This window comes from Rhopalosiphum padi, chromosome 3 (genome assembly GCF_020882245.1).
Source record: "Rhopalosiphum padi isolate XX-2018 chromosome 3, ASM2088224v1, whole genome shotgun sequence".
Taxonomy (NCBI): Eukaryota; Metazoa; Arthropoda; class Insecta; order Hemiptera; family Aphididae; genus Rhopalosiphum; species Rhopalosiphum padi.
Genome location: NC_083599.1, coordinates 79,859,565 through 79,881,827, shown reverse-complemented (window position 1 = coordinate 79,881,827; position 22,263 = coordinate 79,859,565). Strand labels below are relative to the sequence as shown.

The 22,263-nt window shown below is 32.8% G+C and overlaps 1 protein-coding gene and 1 pseudogene across 1 annotated transcript; one reads left to right on the top strand and one right to left on the bottom strand.

The window, feature by feature from the left end:
- Positions 1 to 11,036: 11,036 nt before the first annotated feature.
- Positions 11,037 to 14,204, bottom strand: LOC132926025 (uncharacterized). The gene is made up of 3 exons (XM_060990375.1): positions 14,093 to 14,204; positions 11,880 to 13,858; positions 11,037 to 11,294 (listed from the first exon to the last, which is right to left on the bottom strand). The coding sequence occupies exons 1-3, from the start codon at positions 14,202 to 14,204 to the stop codon at positions 11,037 to 11,039; spliced, it is 2,349 nt and encodes a 782-aa protein (XP_060846358.1).
- A 2,648-nt stretch (positions 14,205 to 16,852) lies between these two features.
- Positions 16,853 to 17,309, top strand: LOC132926024 (uncharacterized; annotated as a pseudogene).
- Positions 17,310 to 22,263: the final 4,954 nt, after the last annotated feature.

Genomic DNA, 22,263 nt, shown 5'->3' with positions numbered 1-22,263 from the left:
TTATGCTCACAAAATTTTAAAGAGTTTGTACTTTTTAAAACACATTTTTATTAGTATGTTGTAAATTTAAAATTTCACTGTGGGACCAAAAGTTCTAATAGAAAAACCGGATTCTTAGGGTTTATTATTTGTTTTGAATCGTTATTTTTTTTTGTATAATGAACTAATTATCACCAGTTATTTTAAATTTATACCATGCTATAAAATAAGCCATGACCATATTGAACTGTTTTTCAGAGCCATTAGATCTCATAAAGGACATAACAACAATCCAACTGCTCGTCAGTTCAAAGCCGCTTATCTTAAATTGTTAATCCATGCCGATATAAAACAAGAAGTTATTGGTAATTGTATACCTTTAGAGGATGTAGATATTCTAATTAGTTCTAGTGTTTGTCAAAAAGAACCAGAAAATATTATCAATGAAACAAATATGAACTATTTTGCAGATATTACTCCTGAACCTGAAGGTTATTTTTTAAAAGACCATGATTATATTTTTGATAACTCACTTTCAATGTTTACTCGTGAAATTGTAATTTACCTAAGTGGTTTTGTCGTTCATAAATTGAATAGTAAAATTAAATGTGACGTACCTATGCATTTTAGCTTCATGGTTATAAAAACAATTTTCTAAAATCTTTAATAGATTTAAAAGACAATGGTGGATTATCTTATCCTAGTACTGATGTCATAAATATTTGTATTCAAACTGAAAAAAATATAAGATCTTATGAAATTGACAGTTTAAAAAAACTAAATAAATTATTTATTCAAAATAAAACTTTACAGTTATTTATAAATGACTCCACTATTTTTGAGACAATTAAATATCACAATGAAAATGATCCTTTGGAAAACCATATAATTCTGTTGATAAAATCAGTGATTTCTTCATATAATGATATTAAAATTTACCATCTTTGTAAAAAACAAAATAAAAAAGATTCTTTACGAACTTGGTACAATAAGTTAGTACTTTTTAAGGGACAGTGATTCCATCATGTATGTTTTTTTATTGTTTTTTTTTTAATTTAAATGTTATTTGTTAGTTATAAATATTGTGTGTATTAATAAAGTATTACATTCATATTATATTTTTTGTTACTACAGTTGAGGGAACAACTGTGATTTGCCCAACACTGTGTTTAAAACATAATCCTCAATCTTCTCAATGCTCGATGATGAAGGTGGCCAACAAGGATCTTTACATCTTAGCATATTATTATTTTAAAATTTTAGAATTTCAAGCCTGGAAAAGAGATTATGAATTAAATAAAAAATGGTATTGAATACATTCAAAATACAGGCCCAAAAAAATGTAAAGATGGTCAAAGATATTATGAATGCTGCAGAACAGGCTTTCATAAAGAAGGAGAGAACTTAAAAAAGAATGATTAAAACACAGGGCAGTAAAAAAATTAATCAAAATTGTACACGCCACATAATACTATTTGAGTAATTTGAAGGTAAATGTGTAGTCACTTTTTATAAAGAACATTATGGACATAACGAAATCGAACTTCAACATATAAAAATACCAGATATTAAAAAACTTGAAATTGCTGCTAAGTTATCACAGGGTGTCACAATTAAAAGAGTATTAGATGATGTTCGAGAAAATATAGGAAATAGTTTGAAAAGAGAAGATTTAATTACACGATCAGATCTCCATAATTTCAAACAAAAGTATAATTTAAATTTAAAAGATGATCAATTCTATAAGAGTGATGCCACAAGTGTTGACATATGGGTTGAACAAATGAAAAAAGAAGATGAGAACAACTGTGTGATTTACTATAAAAGACAAGGTAGATTATACGTTTTAATGAATTTCATATTTTATTTAGAAATGTTTTTATTATTATTAAACAATTAGGTACCAACTACACTTTACCTATCTAAAATCTTAAACAATTTTTTTTTTTTAATATTTCAGGTGAGGTCAATGACAGAGGCATGCTTGATTTAAAAGATATTTGTATAATTTGAATGGATCCCAGACAGAAATATATGTTACACAAATTTGGACAACGTCCAATATAATAAGTCGATAAAATATCATTATTTAAATGGGGGGGGGGGGGTTCTATTAATAATTTACTATAGAGATTAATATTGTATAGCCCTAAGCAAACATATAGCAAAACGTTGTATAAAAAAAGTATATCTAACATATTATTATAGTCTAAATATTAATTATAATTTTTTAATTTATTATAAATAGCTTATAGCTTATAAAGATCAATATAATTAAAAATAGTTAACTTTCTATAGTAGAACAATGTATGCATTATGCAATATAGTATAATTTAGTACTATAAAGCATAATAAAGTACAAGGTATAGTATAATTTTATAAATGTAATGCCAATCTCTTGTTTGATGTTTTTCCCATCTCATTGATTATCTCCTCAGGTGTTATTATTATGTCCCTGTGAATGTTTAACATTGATAAGCAATTAAGTCGGATTTGTCTAGTAGTATTCCTTAAATACGTTTTAATACGTCGTAAAGTAGAAAATGAACGTTCACCTGATGCAGTTGTAACTGGTAAAGTAATAAAAATTTGAAGCAACTTTGAAATAATTTTATACATTTCTGAATTAAACTGGAAGAATAAATCTGTTACAGTTACTTTAGATTGTTGTGAACATTGTGCCTGATATTCAAAGCTATTATACCATAATTTTAATTCAGCACAGCATGAATATTCATTTAATATATCATCATTCAAGATATCTTTAAGTTTCTAGCAGTAATTTAACTTGGTCTTCAATGTCTTTGGTAACTTTACGGTTAGGCTTTGGTATTAAACAATCAAAACTCATTAATATGGACCGATGTTCCAAAAACCGGATTATGTAATTGCTCTAAAAAATTATCGAGAAAGGGGATGAATACTGCTACTCGGTAATCACTTTCCGGGGTGTCAACGTCTACATTATTTCTGTGTGTTTGTCGAGCATATTCTAGGAACACAAACAGCAATTTTCCAATGTGCCACAAATTTTTTCAGCTGACTTAAACAGTTCATTGAATTCTTTATCAGCATTTAAACGAATATCTTTTAATGTAGCTTGTGTGTTTTCAGCAAAAGAAAGGGCATTTTCTAGATCCAAATTTTCTGTTTGTAAAAATTTGCTGAGTGACACTGATATTGAAAACAGTTTAACCAGAATCATCATTGATATTTGGAATTTAAATTAGTGTATTGATGCTAGAAGTTGATTTGCCGCTGATGAAGTATCTGTATCTTTCCACAAACAAATATCTTCTAGAGCAGAAATAATTGCAGGTTGTAATTCATAATACAATATGACAGCGTCGTGACGTTCAACCCATCTTGTTGGACAAAACTTCTTCAGTTTAAATGATTGCATAGTTCCCGTACAATTCCTAATATCAGGGATTTTACAAGAAAAAGAGATAGCCAAATTTAGGCAATGAGAACTGCAGTGTATATATAATGCCATTGGGTGTTTTGTCTGTATATGAGCTTGAGTACCATTGAATATTCCGGACATAGAGGCTGCTCAATCATACCCCTGTCCAACTAGGTACTTTGTTTCTATACCCATGGATTGAAGATTGTTTAGTATGGTATCTTCTAATGCTTTACCACTAATGTCTTTAACCTCAATGAACTGTAAAAAATCTTCCCTTAATTTTTTTTGACCAAAATGAACATATCTCACACATGAAGTTAGTTGTTCTTTATTGGCTATATCGCTTGTTTCATCTGCCAATACCGTAAATAATTTTGCAGAATTAATATCATGCACGAGTGTTTGTAGCATTATGGTATTACAAGCTTTTATTATTTCATTTTGGATCCGCCAACTTGTATACATAGCATTTTTAGAGCAATTTATTAAATGGTTTTGAAGATTTAGATAATCAGGTCACCTGCATCAACTCTAAAACGTAACAATTGTCTAAAGTTACCATCATTGTAAATTTCACATCTAAACAAACCACCATCTTTATGACTATGTAATGCAATACCCTGGCTTCCACAAAGCAATACAGTTTTAATTATTGGAATAATACGTTTTCAATACGTTTCAATTTCTTTCCTTAGCGAATTATTTACTTGAACTTCAATTGATTCAATTTTTTTATTTTTAACAGCTAAAAAAGAATCATATTTATACAGACTTATTTTGGGATATTCGTTTTTTGCATGCATCTCAAATACCCCTTTTGAGCCAAGTGCTTTCTTCCAATTATCAAACTTTTCTGATACTAACTTCCATGGAGTTTGATGCATACCTTTACCAACACCTTGGTTAAGACTAAAAAATACACATACTTTGCAGTAGGCACCATTTTGTATTTGAGAAAAGCATAACCAATTGTATTGTAGAAGCCAAGCATATTGAAATTTTAAGCGTCTGTTTCCTGTTGTAGGGAATTTATATCCAGGAGTAGGAGCCCAAAGATTATTCAGTGCAAGTATTTTTTCGCTGTAAGAAACCTTTATAAAACAATTAAAAAGCACAATAAAGTAATTTCTCACATTTTGAAATAAAAAAACTTACTGAATTTTCAATATAAAATGAGATATCTTTATTGCATTTAAAATCATTCTTGTCATTTGTTGATTTAACATCAATAACATTAATCAGCGGATCATTATCAAGCGTCTACATTACAAGCAGGTATTAGCAAAAAGCAATAGCACATACAAGATTTTTATCTAATCATATTATAAATTTAAAGCATAGTATATTAAAACTACATTTTAGTACATAAAAAGTATTTCAATACCTTTACCTTTTGCTCAAGTACTTTACAAGACTACTGAAGAAAATATGCGTTAATATAATTGAGATAATAATTAATAAACTTTAGCTTTGGTAAAATATATTATACCTATGAATATTATTTATTATTGTCTTTTATCTGTATGGTAGTGGTAGGTAAATTTATTTTGGTGACATTTATAATGCTATATTATCATTAATAATATTATATAATAATAGTAAATTGGATATTATAAATATACAATTTAATATATTATTATTTATTAGGTATAGGTACTTGATAACATTATAATATAAAAAATAAATATTAAAACCTTACTGAATGCTTATTTATATTGATAATAGAACCAGATTCAGGTAATTCATCTTTAGGTATTTCAATATTTGTGTTTGTGTAACTATGTGGACCATCAACATCATTTTGAGGTCTGTGTAGCGGATTTTGTAGATGTAGAAATATAATATTTCTACATGAGAACAACGAAAACATGAATAGTGATAATATATTATAATAAGAAAAAAGAAGTTACACATAACTTGTAGTATACAAAAATAAGAACACGATGGATTTTTAAGGTACCGCACGACGGGGAACTACAGCCTACCAAACGGTATGACAGTCGGTGCAATGCCAGAATACTCCGACTATTGCCCCATTGACTGCGCTGGAGGTATCAATCAGTACAATGCCGGAATACTCTGACTATTGCACTATTGACTGATACCAATACCGTCCGATAGGTGTGGCGGGATGTCTTTCACCTTCAATGCGCAAGTCTGCCCGGGTGGGTCTTGCTACAGATCAGGTGAAAGACTGTTGTCCAGTGGTGGGTCGAACAGCCTTTTATACTTATGTTATCGGCGATTAACTCCGGCGGTCCCGTGTTCTGTGACAGACTCGGACACCACCGGTCTCGTGTTCTGTGACGGAAGCGCAAAACACAATTGCCGATAACGATACAAAATTATAATAATATGCAAATAATATATTAATTAAGAAAAATGTAATAACAATATTAAGGTATGCGATTAAATTATAATATTAACAATAACAATTTATATAGGTAATCAATATCAATAATAAGATATTATATAATGAAAATAATAACAATATTATCATAATAATTATAATTAATACGGTTTAAACATACTGCCCTCCTTGAATGCATCCCGCATTCAATATAATGGCAGTGGACAGAGCTTCACTGTTGGACGTTTGAAGAGAACATTTGTTGTCTGAACTGTAGCCACTCGTACGACACCGTCCTGGCCGGGATGAAGATGAGTAACACGGCCCAGTTTCCAGCACAGTGGAGCAGTTGGTTTGCGGATCAGTACCATTGTACCCTCTTATAGATTGTCCATATTCGTTGACCATTTTGATCGCTTTTGAAGAGTTTGTAAATATTCCCTTTGCCAACGGTTCCAAAAGTGTGCATGCAAATCTCTAATGAGTCTCCAGCGTTGGTAACGAGACATTGGTACTACGCTTAAGTTAGGTTCCACCATAGCTGTGCTAGGCATTAATGTCAAAAAATGACTGGGGTCAGTGCCTTAAATTTTTGAGGGTCTGGACTCAGAGCACCCAACGGACGTGAATTTAGTGTAGATTCGATCCGACTTAATAATGTGGTCAATTCCTCATATTTAAGTCGTTGGAGACCAAGAGTTCGATAGAATAATGTCTTGACTTATTTTATTCCAGCCTCCCATAAACCGCCAAAATGCGGGGCGAACGGCGGATTGAAGTGCCAACTAGTATTGCGGGTACTGAGATAATCTTGACACTTCTCCTGGTACTCAGCGGATTGTGTGAATTCGTCAACCGTTTTGAATAAGTTCGCTGCGCCGACGAAGTTGGTACCACAATCACTATGTATTTGTTCGATCGGGCCTCGGCGTGAAATGAAACGACACATTTCCATTAAGAAGGTTTCTGTGGATAAACCTGAAGCGAGTTCCAGATGTACGCTTGGCAAGGTAAAGTTCGGCGAGTTGATGATGCCTTTAAAGATATCGGACCAGCGTAGTCAACTCCTGTGATTGTGAATGGTTTTACTTGCTGCAGCCGGAACTTGGGTATTTTATTTTTTTTTTATTTTTTATTTTACAATATACGGGTTTCCCCTATAACATTAAGTACAGTACAATATATTAGAATAATAGTAGAAAATTGAAAATTGAAAAGTAAAATAATATATGTAAATAACAGAATTACAATTATAATAAGACAGTTTTAGTAAACAATTAAAACGCTTATATTAAACTTAAGAGTTTATTAACAGTGTTTAAGAAACATTAGAACAAATTATCATCAAAAGAGGGGTCCTCATTGGCAAGTGACATAATTCGCCTTAAAGGCTCATTTTGCAAATAATTTGTGTTGGCGGAAGGAATAAGGAAGGTCACATGAGTACGAGATACATGCGAAGGAACTTTGAAGTTAATTTGGGAAAGCAAGCAAGAGGAATCAATATGGTTAGTAATTAGACCACGAATATATTTTTAAATTTTAAGTTCTTCTTTGTTCAGCTAGAGTAGGCAGGCCAAGTACGTTAGCGATATTAGTATAATCGTGAGCTAAATGGGGAATGCCTAACACAAAACAACAAAATCTTAAAAATCTAAGTTGAACACGTTCGAGTTGGTTAATATCAGAAACAGTGTACGGATCCCAGACAACCGACCCGTATTCTAAAATAGGACGAACTAAAGCGCAATATAGTGATTTTAACGATTTTGACAATTTAAAGTCTTTAGATAGACGCATAATGAACCCTAAAACTTTAAATGCTCTACTAGTAATCATAGCAATATGAGGACTAGGACTAAGGGTACTAGATAATTTAAAACCCAGATCGATTAGATTATCAACGCGTTCAATTGTCAAACCTGAGATATTGTAGTCAAAAAGGATAGTAGAACGAGAACGAGTAAACGTCATGACTCGGCACTTTGAAGCATTGACTTTAAGGCCTATTTTAAAACACCAACTAACAAAACAATCAAGGCTACTTTGGAGGTTCTCACAATCAGCTGCTGAGTTTATTTCCATATAGAGCTTCATATCATCTGCAAAACACAAAAGTTTACATAAAGGCAAGGCGTTACGTATACCATTGACAAACAGTAAAAATAGAATCGGTGATAAATGTCCACCTTGGGGAACACCAGACTTCCCGGACGAAACCCATGTTGATCTGCAATAAGGATATTGTTTACTGATGGTTTAATACTGTTTAAAACCAAGGATTCAAAAAGTTTTGATAGGTGAGACTGAATAGAGATAGGTCTATAATTAGATATATCGGATTTGATACCTGATTTATGTACTGGCGTGACAGAACTGAATTTAAGAATAGTTGGAAAAATACCCTCATCAAGAGAACGCCTGAACAGCAAAAATAAAGGATAGGCTATAATAGAACGCAACTGAAATAGAAAAACGCCGGGGAGTCCATCAGGACCTACATTTTTTGCACCAGACAACTTAGAAAGACTATGAAAAACGTCATCAACAGTGAAGTATGCATTATTAGGTAGGTCAAAAGATAGAATCTTAAGATCATTCACATCATCATTAACGACATCACATGAGTATACAGATTTAAAGTATGAGGCGAACATGTCAGCTGCATCCTGTTCATTAGAACTTGAAGCACCATTAAGCGTTAATGTTTTAGGAATATCAGAATTGTAGCGTTGTTTCTTTATAAATTTCCAAAAATTGGAAGGATTAGCATTAATTGATAGTTCCGTTCGATCAACAAATTCACGATACAATTTTTTCGATACGTACTTATAACGGGCCCTAAGAAGTGAAAAGTGTCTGTAATCAACAGGGTTAAAAGTGGACTTAAATTTAGCATGAGCCTTTTTCTTCATGAATAAAATTTGTTTTAACTCACTCGTGAACCAGACAGGGAAGGTAGACTGCTTAAAATGGCGTTTAGGGACAAAGCGTAGTACAGACTGGTGAAAAGCATCGTATAAAGTATTAAAAGCTGAATCAACACTGAGAGCAGATAGAGTAGAAGGCCAATCAAAACTAGAAATAAAATTATATATATTAATATAGTCAGCATTATCAAAATAGAAGAAGGAGTGAGTGCTATTTAAACCAGGAACATGGATGTTATTATAAAAATTGTTAGATAGAGGAGGGTGGTAGGGGTCTGGTGGCACTAATGAATCTAAAGATTCATTGACTGAAAGAGAATCAACATTACTAAATACTAAGTCTAATAAGGATCCATGCTTATTAAGGTTGCTGTTATTTTGAAAAAAACAATTAGAGGCAAAAAACTCAGGGACACACGGAGCACGACAATGGGAGGACGAGAAGATTAATCCAGAGTCATCATTATCCCATACGACTTCGGGTAAGTTGTAATCGCCACAAAATAAATATTTATAATAAGGGTAAAGATTAAGAACATGTTCAACAGAGTTAATATGAGATTGATAGACATTGAGTGGGGATTGAGGAGGGATATATACACAACTTATTAAGAAGTTAATTTTATTAAAGAAAAAACGAACAAAAATTTGTTCAACATTTAATTCGGAGACGGTTATAAGAGAAGAAGGGATATCCTTTCGAACGCCAATAAGGACACCTCCCCCGAGAGAACAATTGCTAGTAAGAGAGGATCTAACACATCTAAAAATATTATAATTATGTAAGCCAAGTTCATTATCAAAAATACCATTAGTTAGCCATGTTTCAGATAAAATAATAAAAATGTGATCAAGCGCAGCGGCATTACATCTAAGATTTACTAATTTGGATCGGAGACCACGACAATTTTGATAAAATCCACGAACTGGCAGACCACTAACTGACTTGGTTAACGATGACTTGCATGATGATGGAATCCAGTGTTTTTTGATTTGGCAACACATACTTGAGGTGCACCATTGACGTAAGAAATTTCAAGATTTGTTTCACCATTTAACTTGCGATTTACAAGCTCAGCATAACAGGACCGAAGCAGAGTACGTTGCATCAACGTTTTATCACTGACTATACGGAAACCCGCAGGAAATTGAATACCATTTTTCACCAAATCTCTAAAGTCGGAAACCAGTTTACTAGAGGACTCACTGCTACCACACAACAGTTTGATTGGACGAGATTTTCCAGCAACAACTTTACCAAGACGAATAACTTTGGAGTTATCCGGAATGATTAAACTATGAGGTTCAAGCAAACTGCAAATGGAAGAACAATCATCCGAAATCCGCTGGGCTGCCGAAGCCGAAGAGGAATCAGGTACACCATAAATAATTGTATTTAAAGAGCATCTTTGACGCTCAAAGCTTTCCTGTAACACCTGGGAGATAACATGGGAGCTTTGGCTAGGTGAACCAGCATCCTCCAAAGACGTAATTTTACCTTTAAGAATATTAAGTTCACTGCGTAAGGTGGTATTTTCAGCCTTTAATTCAATAATTTGCAAAGATAGTTGCTTCAGATTTTTTTTCAATTCCTCAAATTGTAAGGTTTGAGTGGACGAAATAATTTTATTTGAAGATAAAACTTCACCACGAAGTTTATCAAGAGCAACCATAATGTCACTATTTGAAGGAGGCATGGACGAAGTAGACCTAGTGGTGACTTTATTTGAAGTATTAGTAGTATTATTAGGAGTAGTTGGTTTACCCATACTGTCAAAAATAATGACCACTTAGCACACAGTGTATATAAGGTCGAGAAGTGGAAGTCAATACGCACGCGATGTATATACCGTGTGCGGAGCAGCGCGGACCTTATCGGCAAAACAATTAAGATAATAGGACAACGAGATAGCACAGTTGGTGTAACCGTTGTGCCGATAAAAATTTAAAATAAACTTACGTAATAAGACTAGACGCAAGAAATGTACGGCAGACGCTTATTAATCAAAATCGAAAAACTGCTATGACAGAACCAGTTTTGAGTAGACTGACTCAAAAACGCACCGATATACGCACGCACTTATTATCTAACTGTTAAAACTTAAAACGGAAAAAATTTTCTACTATTGCCAGAGTAATAAAAAAAATAACGAGAGCGGTATGTTACTGTTACACGTTACACACGGTATATCACACATCATGGATTGGATTCCACGAGGACGTAGTCTGTAGCAGGCAATGCACGTTCGGAGTCGAGACTTGATGATCTGACGACTGGCTATGATCCAGTATTGTTGTTGTATAATAGATTGCAACGTTGTGGAACCAGGATGTTTATGGTGTTGATGGAAGTCGTCGATTCAGTTAATCAATGCGACCGGGGTAAGAGTATCGGATGTTTTAGTTCGTAAGGAATGTCTGCGTGAACCAACCGACCTCCGACTCGAAGAATTCTACGTTCATCAATAAATGGATTGAGAACTCGCAATTTACTTTTACTCTTATGATTTGGATCCCGGAGCCGGATGAGCTCATCACTAAAGGTCTGCTTATGTACGGCAAGTATGATTATTTCGAGTGCGTGACTGAGTTCAGCTGGTGATGGTTTTATAATGTTGGGTATCACCTTTGAAAAAAAAACGTATACAATAGGCAACGATGCGGATGATTTTTTGAATTGAAGAATGTTGAAGAAATAGCTGGTCAAACATGTTCGGAACTGAGGTTGTTAAAAGCGTGAGATGTCGTGTTTCAAGATTTATTGAATCAGATATGGCCGGAGTAGAAGTCGGCGGCCATTTACTGTCATTCTGAGACAAAAAAGCAGGTCCATTCCACCAAATAGGATGTTGCAGTAGTTACTTTGGTTAGAGTCCACGTGACGCACATTCGACGAGATTGTCATTGGACGGGACATAACGCCACAATGATGGTGGTGTGAAACTTTGTAGCCGGCTAGTTCTATTTGCGACGAACGTGGCCCAACGGTGGGGGGACGATTTTATCCATGCGAGGGTTGTCGTCGAGTCTGTCCAAGCGTGCATTGCGTTGATGGAAAGTACTGATTTGAGAACGTCGTGGACATGATGTAGTAGTTGAGCGGCCAACACTGCTCCGCACAACTCTAGACGTGGTATAGTCACTCGTTTAAGAGGCGAAACCTTAGTTTTAGCAGTAATCAAATGGCATTGAACTCCGTCTCTGTACTCACAGCGTAGATATATACAGCTGCTGCATAACCCTTTTCGGAGCTATCTGAAAAAGCATGGAGTTCGTATTTTACATCTCCATCCATGGTAATCCGGCGTGGGATCTTTAAATGCTGTAGATATTGAAGTTCCTGTTGATATCGTTGCCACATGGTTAGCACTTGTTCTGGAATTGGATCGTCCCAGCCGACCCCAGATGTCCACAGCAACTGCATGAGATGTTTTGCCAAAAAGGTGACGGGAAGTGACGGCAAGTAAGCCGAGAGGATCGAGCGCTTAGATAATTTTATGCTTTGACAATGAAAGGTATAAGAAAAATGGTCTTGTTTTGGATCCCATCGCATGCCGAGAATTTTTAATCCAGCTTCTAACTCGTCGTTGAACAAGACGTCAGCAGACATAGAGCGGTCGGTGACCGATACAGCTTGTAATATACCGGAGGAATTACTGGCCCATTTATGCAGCTTGAAATGGCCACGGGCACATAGTGATATTACTTGGTTTTGTCGACGAAGAGCCTCCTCTAAAGTATTGGCTCCTGTGAGGGTATCGTCAACGAAGGTATCTTGCATAATAATCTGAGCAGCCAATGAATATGTGGTTTCTTCAATTTTTGCTAAATATTGTAATGTTCGGAGAGCCTGATGAGGAGCACAAGAGGTACCGTAGGTAACAGTACGTAAGCGATATTCCTCAATTAGCTGGTTGTATTCAAAACGCCATAGAATCCTCAGATAATCTCTGTCTTCTGAGTGGATTTCAATTTGCCGGTACATTTGTTTAATGTCTGCAGTAAATAAGATCTTGTGGATTCGAGCACGAATCAGAATTTGCGGTAGGTCCTGTTGTAGCTTACGACCTGTGTATAAATTTCCGGTTAGTGATTGTCCAGTGGTAGTCGTAGCGGATGCGTCAAAGACTACGCTCAGTTTGGTTGTATGACTTTCTGGACGTAAGATACAATGGTGTGGAATATAGAAGCAATATGGAGTCATCCGTTGGTTGGTGGAAACAACCTCCATATGTTCACTTGTAAGATAATCTCTCATAAAGTCGGTATATTGTTGTGAGAGACCTTTATCTAGTGATAATCGATGTTCCAAATAATGAAGTCGCTTGAGTGCCGTGACTTTGGACTCTCCCAAGATCGGGCGTGGCTGTTTAAATGGTAGTGCAACGCTGAATTTCCCAGATTCCAAACGTTTGACGGAAGTTGTGAATATATCTTCAGCTTGTATTTCGTCAGGACTTAAGTGTTGCACGTGAGGTGGCTCTTCAATTTCCCAAAAGTTCTTGAGTGACTGTTCGAGTGCAGTTTCAGTGTTGACTAACATCGATGTTAATGTATTATTGGTTAGTGGTGCGGCTGGTCCCATCAGAACCCACCCAAAGACGGTACCAAAAGCTATTGGATGTGACTGATGTCCTGCAATACGACTACCGGTGAGGATAGCTGGAGCAATGTCTGCGCCCAGCAAAATATCGATTGACCCTTGAATGTTGAAAGTTGGGTCTGCCAACTCTAACTGACTGAGATGAGGCCACTCCGTAAATGTGAATGTGGTTTGAGGTAAAGAATCTGTTATATTTAACACAATAAATACATCGAGTGGTTCTTGTTTTCCTACTGGTGACATGACGATGGATGTAATACCGGATACTACATTGATTGATGCACCCGAAAAAGCATTGACTTGTGTTGAACAGTGCCGACGAGTTAACGAAAGACGATCTACACTTTGTTTCGTAATGAAACTAACCTGGGCTCCTGTATCCAAGAGTGCCCGAAGTGTATGTGTTTGATTGTCCGCTGTTGATACATTGACGATCAACGTCGACAATAGTACAGGTTGGAGTTTTTTAGTGGCGACAAGCATCGATGTTGGTGTGTTTACTGGGAAGTGTAGTAGTGAGTGATGTTGTTTCTGACACGACTGGCAAGTATGTTTTGAACGACATCCTGCCGCAGAATGTCCGGCACCTAAACAGTTGATGCATAGTTGAAGTTTTTTTGTGGTCTGGAAACGGTCGTTTGGGCTATGATTCGTGAAGAGTGAGCACTTGCGAATTGAATGATTTTGCTTGCATTATGGACATATTATGGTTGAGGTTGCTGCTTGAGTTGTAGTAGCAACAAGTGCCTTGGGCGACGTTGTAGGACGCTGCCCTTTTGAAGGTTGAGATTTTGGCGTTTTTCAAAGATGATTAACGGTACTTGGGCTGATCGAAGAATAGAATCCCGATCGAGCTTCGGCGGACCGCACATGACACCGTAGGAACTCGACAAATTCGGATATTTGTGGTTGGTGCCTATCACCTAGGATCATTTCCCATCGAGCACGAAGGTCATATTCCAAATGTTTTTCAAAAATATGTACCAAAATTGGGCTCCATGGTCGAATTAACAAATTGAGATTATCTAATGCTGCGGTATGTTCTAAAATTAAGTTATTGATCCAGCATCATTAGAGGTAACGGTGTGCGGTGTGAGAAGGGCTTCTAAATGGATTCTGACTAAATCTCGCTTATTTCCATACCGGGCACGTAGCAGATCCCACGCGCTGGAATAGTTGGCAGCCGTTAATGGAAGATGTGCAATTAATGTTCGTGTCTCTCCTTCAAACGATGTTTTTAAGAATTCAAATTTATCTACATCGGGAAGCTCTAATGTGTGCGACATGATGGAGTTGAAAAGGTCGTCAAATCCTTGCCATTCAGTGATCGTGCCAGAAAACGTCGGAAACTTGCGCTTAGGCAGTTGGTAATGTGATACGTTCGCTATGCTGGTATTCTGAATTGTTGTAAATAACAGCGACTGATCATGTTTACGTGATAACGGAAATTTATGTACATAGGCAAAGGCAGCGAGCTCATAATATTATTTATCGAAGCTAGCGGAGAGTGCCCGGCTGTCTTTGATATCGGATACGTCGACTGGCGCTGTTCCTTGACTGACAGAATTCTCCATGTACTGAATATCTTCTTCGACGTTTGCACGGATATCGTTAACGTCACGCAGCATTTGCTCGACTTTGGCACGTTTACCGGCATTCTGCATATCCGCCTTGTACTCGCCCGCAGCAGCGATAAAAGCGGTGATCCGGTCCGTACCACGGATTACACGGGCCTTAGCTTCCACATAACCCATTGAAGCAGGAGGTATCTTCGTTGAATAACGTTAGAGACAAATGGAAAGACAGGCGTGAAACTGAATAAATTGCGTAGAAGTGATTGTTGATGTTTTCGGATAAGACTCAATGTTAAAGTGATGATGGAAAATATGACAAGGTCATGGTTTGTTTCCTCTCATCCGGCTCGAAGGACCAATAAATGTAGCGGATTTTGTAGATGTAGAAATATAATATGAGAACAACGAAAAAATGAATAGTGAATATATAATATACAAGGTTCGGGACTTGTTGCATTTGCATATTTTTGAATAATGACTGCAGAATAATCTAACTAAGATAGAAATTTGTTTTAAAACATATCGAATTGAAATACAAAAATTTTAATTGCACATTTTTGCATATTTTGCCGTTTTCTAGCCAAAATGCATATTTGACAAATTTTGGCAATTTAATTGTTTTTTAAAGCATATTCATGCAGTTTTATGTTTTACTGTTATGCATCGGTCAATATACCTATTCATAGAACGAGTCATTGTATCACTAGACATGACAACTAGGGATATACCTACTTAATATTGTTTCGCGTTACTATATTATTAAAAATGATGAGATAATAACATTACTGCTTGGACGTGGCATTTAGAGAAATACCTAATCTTATGTATACTATCGACTATTGTTAATCGTAAATCGTTTTTATTAAGTAAAACGAAAATACGTATTTACTATCTATCTATTACTATACTATCTATCTTTTCGTGCGCCGTAGTTTTTATACATTGTTAATCTTATAGTTCTTATAATTTTAAAGATGCTGAATATAATGAAAATTAATAATACGCGTATTAAAAAGTATATAACTGAGTTTGGAGAAAATGTTTTTTCAAGTGATGGAATTATTTTGTTTTGTAAATTATGTGAAACAAAAATAAATACAGATAGATGATATTTGGTTACTCAACATTTTAAGACTGAAAAACATAATTCAGCTGTAAAACGTAAGCAAGATTAGATGAAAAATAAATCACAACAACTAGTTTTTATTTTTATGACTTCTAAAAAAAAGGTCTTTCAACCATGATTTGTGTAATACCTTGCTCTCCGCAAATATTCCTTTAAATAAATTAAACAATCCTAAAATCAGAGAATTTTTATTAAAATACACAGGAAAAGACATTCCACTTGAGTCAACTTTGCAAAAAGGTTACGTCGACGATGTTTTCAATCAAACAATAAATAAAATTAGAATGGGTGTATGTTGACGGAAAAAAAATTTGGGTAAGCATTGACGAAACCAAGAATGTAACTGGTAGATTGTAGCTAACGTTATTATCGGTACACTGGAAGAAAATGGACCTGGTCAAATATTTTTGTTAAACGTGGAAGAGCTAGAAAAAGCAAATCATTCAACGATTTTTAAACTGTTCGATAAATCAATGAATATTGATTCACACCACATGTCTTGCTCACGGATTACACAGAGTGGCTGAAACAGTTCGTAGTCTAAATCCTGAAGTCGATAAAATTATTGCCAACATAAAAAAAATCTTTATAAAAGCTCCGTCTCGCGTTTAAATTTTCAAAGATATTGCCCCATTATTACCACTGTCACCCGAACCAGTATTAACAAGGTGGGAGACGTGGATTCAAGCTGCCCTTTATTATTGCGAACATTTTGAAATTGTGAAGTCGATTGTTAACACTCGTTAAATAAAGATGATGCATTATCTATAAAGACTGCACAAAAATACATCGAACAACAAGATATTCAAACTCGACTTGTATTCATAAAATCTAACTTTTCATTTTTACCAAACGCAATAAAGGGACTTGAAAAACAAAAAATGACACTAGCTAGTTCTATATCGATAGTAGAGGACGCAAAAATAAAATTAACCCAAATAGGTGGAGTTCAAGGAAAAACGATTAAAACAAAAGTAGAAAATGTGTTGGAGAAAAATGAAGGTTAAAAATTAATGGTTAAAATTTCAAATATTTTATCTGGAGACCAGGAAACTTTTGAAGGTTTACCTGAAGATTTAAAATTAAATGACTTGGTATATTTTAAATATGTTCCGATTACGTCAGTAGATGTGGAACGTTCGTTTTCAATTTATAAAAATATGCCGTGCATTTAAATTTGAAAACATCAGAAAATGTCTTATTGTACAGTCAAACTTTAAAGGTAAACAATTGATTATTTTTATATTTAATAATAATTTAAATGTTATATAAAATACTAAACCTTTTTTTTTCACTGCAGGAGAAGACGAAGAAAATGAAATCGAGCATACTCAGTAATATAAACTAATTAAAAATTGTCTACATTTAAAATTAAATAAATTACATTTTTATAATTGCCAATAAAACAAATGCAGTTGCATATTTCAGTTATTTTAAGTGAGTATGTGTATGCATATTTCCTACAATTTGTATGAAACAAGTCCCGAACCCTGAATATAAGTATAGGTATGTGTTGTTTTTTCAGTTATCAACATTTTAATCTGTTTAGTGAATTCGATGGGTTTATTTTTAAAATATACCATTATGGGTTTATCCATGTTTCACCAATTTATCGTGTCTACAAACAATAATGATTACACAATAATATCGTTATTTGTCATTCGTCGGCTCGTCGCTAACGTCTGCAATGGTGCAAAACTACGAACTGCGAGTAAAAAATAATAAAAACATTGTTTATTAATCGAAGATTGTTGATATAAGTGGTATTAATGTGTTATTATTTTCTATTCAGTGTTCTGTTATTTTAAGTATTTTAAAACGTAAGTGGAAAACTTTAAGTATTATTAAATTTGTAATTTTAAATATGAATAACATATTAATATAATATGAATAATATGATACTTTTCTACAGTTCTTTTTGATCAGTATCTCGGCTTAAGATTAAAAATAGAATAATGTCGTCACAACCAAAATTCAAAATTTGCTCGTGTGGTAAAAATCTTAGTCTAATGAATAAACATAATTATGAACTTCATATTCATTCTTGTAAAAAAAGAAAAATAACTACTAGTAACAATTCAAATATTACTAAATATTTCGGTGTTACTGGACCTATTATTCAAACATCTGAAGAAAGTAAGTTTTTGAAGTAAATTAGAATTTACAATTTTATTTTAAAATATTAAACAATCTAATTGTACATATTTTATTATAGATCAAACGACATCTATGTCCACTTGTAAAACATCATCTTCTAATAATATAAATTATCGTTTAGTGATGAATTCTAATATTACAGAATCTGGCTTTGCAAGTAATTGTGAGTCTACCAGTAAAACAATGACTAATATAGTGGCTCCATTCACTTCAGAATTAGGTATTGTGTTAATATTTAAATATAATTTTTAAATTTGTATATTATTTATAAGTTTATTTAACAGAACCAAATAATTTAGAACAAACTGTTAAGATCTGTGAGTCTACAAGTAAAATAAATAATGTGATCGACTTCCAATTGTCAGTAGCCAGTACATCAGATGGTATTGTATTTATATATTTACCAATGTGGCCTGTGTTTTATGTTTATCAATTTTTCTTTATTGTTCTTAGATGTTGCATGTTTATTTAATGAATTGTTTCTATAAATTGGATAACTAACATTGGTGGTTATTATTTTTTTTTAACATTTACATTTGTTTTATAGTTGATAATTATGTGATTTAAAATGTTATGATAAAATATTAAAATCTAGTACATTTCTTTAATTATTATTTTAATAGTTTATTTTATGTTTAAGGTACTAAACCAAGGTTTAATATTGTCCAATATTAATATAAATGTTAATTGTAGCTATAAGTTACAAGGTATATTATTTTAAGGACATAATATTTTATTTTAGTTTTATTTTAAAGACAAGTTGATTCTGAATGTAATCTTGCAGGCATAATCAGGCATTGAATTAAAATTATTAAGTCAGACATTTAGAAGTCAAGCTATAGTTGTATCTACAGCTAATATTTTTTAAATTGAAATTCTAGAAAAATTATTTCTGAGTTATTTGAGACATCTATTTTAGATAATTTTAATGTTGCTCATGTTCCGTGTATTTGTAAATAGCGTGTGGGCTGTGATCTATGTTCAAGTGTTTAATTTTTGTGTATATTATAATTTACAAATTTTGAACTACTAATATACATTTGTAATTATTTATATTTTATTTGTAATTTGATAAAATAGTATAACATTGTATACCTAAAACCTACTCAACCTAGCACTTATGCATAGAATGAATTTAGTTTAATTTGTTTAAATTGTATTAACGTTCCAAATCCATTTGCATATTTGTCTGTTATACCTTTGTACCATGTTATATTATAATGATATTCTGATCAATGGTGTTTTAACTATGTAATTATAAAATTGTTTGTATTATAATTTATTAATGTTTTTGCTTACTTGTGCATTTTTGAATAAAATTAATGGTAATAATTTCAATAATTCCATAATATTAAAAATCATTTTCTTTTTTTTATTTAAGAAGACAGTAATTGATTTGGAAGACTGTTATTGAGAAGAACCAATTAATTTTATTCCTGATAATACTTTGGCTACAACCAAATTTCAAAATGATCCAGCATTTTATACAGGAAAAACAATATCGCCTGGTTTAAAACTTACATTATTAGAATTGGGTCCATATCAACCAAAAGATATTGATCTACCTGGAAGGAAATTCTCACATGATTCGTCTACACCTTCGCGTTCATTTTCAATGGTATATTATAGCAAACTGGTAAATGAAAAAACTGAAAATAGAAATTGGCTTGCCTATTCACCATCTACTGATAAAGTATACTGTTAGACATGGAAACTTTTTGGTACAACACGAGCACAAAAAGATTTTTTTGCTAGTTCTGGTTGTAATTCATTGGGTCACCTATCTGGAATTCATGGGAGATTATATAAACATGAGACATGTAAAGATCATTTAGAGGCTGAGTTAAATCGAGTTATGTATATTAATAACAACAGTATAGATTTACAATTAACAAAATCTTCTAATACACAAGTTGCTGCAAATAGAGAAACTGTGAAAGTACTCATGGACATTGTTGTATGCTTAGCAAAACATAAGTCAGCTTTAAGAGGACATTTAGAATCAGCAAATGATAATATTCAAGGACAATTTCTTGACTTTTTTAACCTTTTAGGTTAACCTTTTTTCAAAATACCATTCAGTTTTAGGCGCACACTAGGATCGTATACAATCATAGTCCAAGAAAACAAGACTTTATAATATGATAATTGATATAAATAGATAATATTTTTGTCATAGTTCTAATAAATATAATAATAAAGTAAAAATCACTTATTCATAATTAATATATATAATATTTTGTCATACCTAGTTTTAATAAATACAGTAATTAAAATAATTAATAAGTCATAATATTTTGTTAATTTATTTAACATAATTAAATGCAACACTCTTTACGTATGAATAACGCGATATTAGTTTATTTTTAAAATCAGTTATAGCCTTATTAGTTCTAGCACATTTTAACAAAGTGGATTTATTTTTTGGGGTATTTAGAATATTTAAATTTGCGCTGTTTATTTTAATGTAAGTATCCGTCTGGACATTTTCAACCAAAATTTTTAAAAATATACTTATATTTGGGTGCGATTTATAAAACTGTTGGTTAAAATGTGCATGAAACGATTCACAATTGTTAGTTGTTTGACATAAACTTTCTGTCATGCATGCCCATATTTTTGGAGGAAATTTTGAATTTTCGTGTATATAAGTTTCTAATAAATAATCTGCATATTGTGTATATTGATTATTATCTGGCATATCTGACATTAAATCAAATACAAAACAATCTGATACGTTTTCTGGATTTAAATACATCAATCCAAATGTGTGCTTTAACCAATTATTTTTTTTGTAATCGATAATTAAGCCAAGTTCTTGAATTTTTCTATACTATGACTGAATTAAATGAAATCTACATCCTTTGATGACACAACTAGGCCATACTAATTTGACAGCATTATGAATCGCTATTTCAAAGTCTATTATTATACTTTTTGGATTTAATATTAAATCATATTCATCACATTTAGTTGTTATAACACTTAATACTTTGAAATAGGTTTCTTGTTTTTTATCGGGTAATAAACAAAATACTAGTGGAACTAAAAAATGTTGATACCAGTTACCAGCTACTTATTTGCTTTTATTCGCTATAGAATTTTTAGAATTTGATTGGCGTTGGTTCCCAAAAAAAATTTTTAATTGGGGGTGCCTACTTCACTGTAGCTCCCACTTAAGCTTTGGAACTTGGAACCTATAAGAAATTCTTTTTCTTATTTGTATTATTGTTCCTCTCCCTTCAGCCAATAACATGGATTTCTGGATACATGTTTCATAAATAACCGTGTACACTCATTATTTCAAAAAGCATTCATGTTTTTGAAAACATTTTTTTACATAGTTTCAAGTTGTTAAAAAATCAACGTATTTAAAAAAAAATATTATATTTTTAAATACTTTTTATCCTTATATTTTCTCAAGTTTTTTACTTTTTTGAATGACAACATAGAGTTTTAATTTCATATTCCGAAGCAGAATAATTTTCTGAATATTTTGATACATAAAAATCGAATTTAGGATGAGTAGTTTATGAGTTATACGTATTTAAAGTTTTGACAAATGGAGTAGTGGAAAAATATTTTGCGGGGTAACCCCTTACTACTCCACTCTGTTTGTCTATTAATAATATTATAATTTTTTTAATGTAGGGTTTTTTTTATAAATATTTCATTTTTATTATTCTTAACTGAATAAATAAAAAAAATGATTCTATATTAAATAAAACAATCTAAAAAACGACCATGAAATGAAAATCTTATTTGGTTAAAAAAAAGTTAAGTTGAGGACAAAAATCTATATTGTAATTATAAAAATGTAATTTGAATATAAAATTTCAAAATAATAAAAAGTTAGTAGCAATTTTTCTGAAGTAGTTTGAAGTTACTAGGTTAAAATGGGAGGCTACAGTTAAATTGCCCCCCCCTCCGAGCAAAAATTTTTTTCTGGGGAAACCTTCCATACCAAATTCTAGCAAATTAATAGCATTTTTTCTAAAGAGGTTTAGAAAGGTTTAGAGTTAAAGTGGGGGGGGGGCAATTTCACGGACGTAATTTAATCATTTTTAATAATATACATCAATACACACAAATTACAAATATAATAACCATACAACTTAAATATTTATTTTCTTAT

What these genes read in the sequence shown, in the direction of transcription:
- LOC132926025 (XM_060990375.1), bottom strand. Translation starts at nt 14,204, where the DNA reads ATGATCCTAGGTGATAGGCACCAACCACAAATATCCGAATTTGTCGAG. An exon ending in CTATTCTTCGATCAGCCCAA is followed by an intron (nt 13,859 to 14,092) that starts GTACCGTTAATC and finishes TCAACTGTTTAG; the next exon opens with GTGCCGGACATTCTGCGGCA. An exon ending in CAGCTGTATATATCTACGCT is followed by an intron (nt 11,295 to 11,879) that starts GTGAGTACAGAG and finishes TTTTTTTCAAAG; the next exon opens with GTGATACCCAACATTATAAA.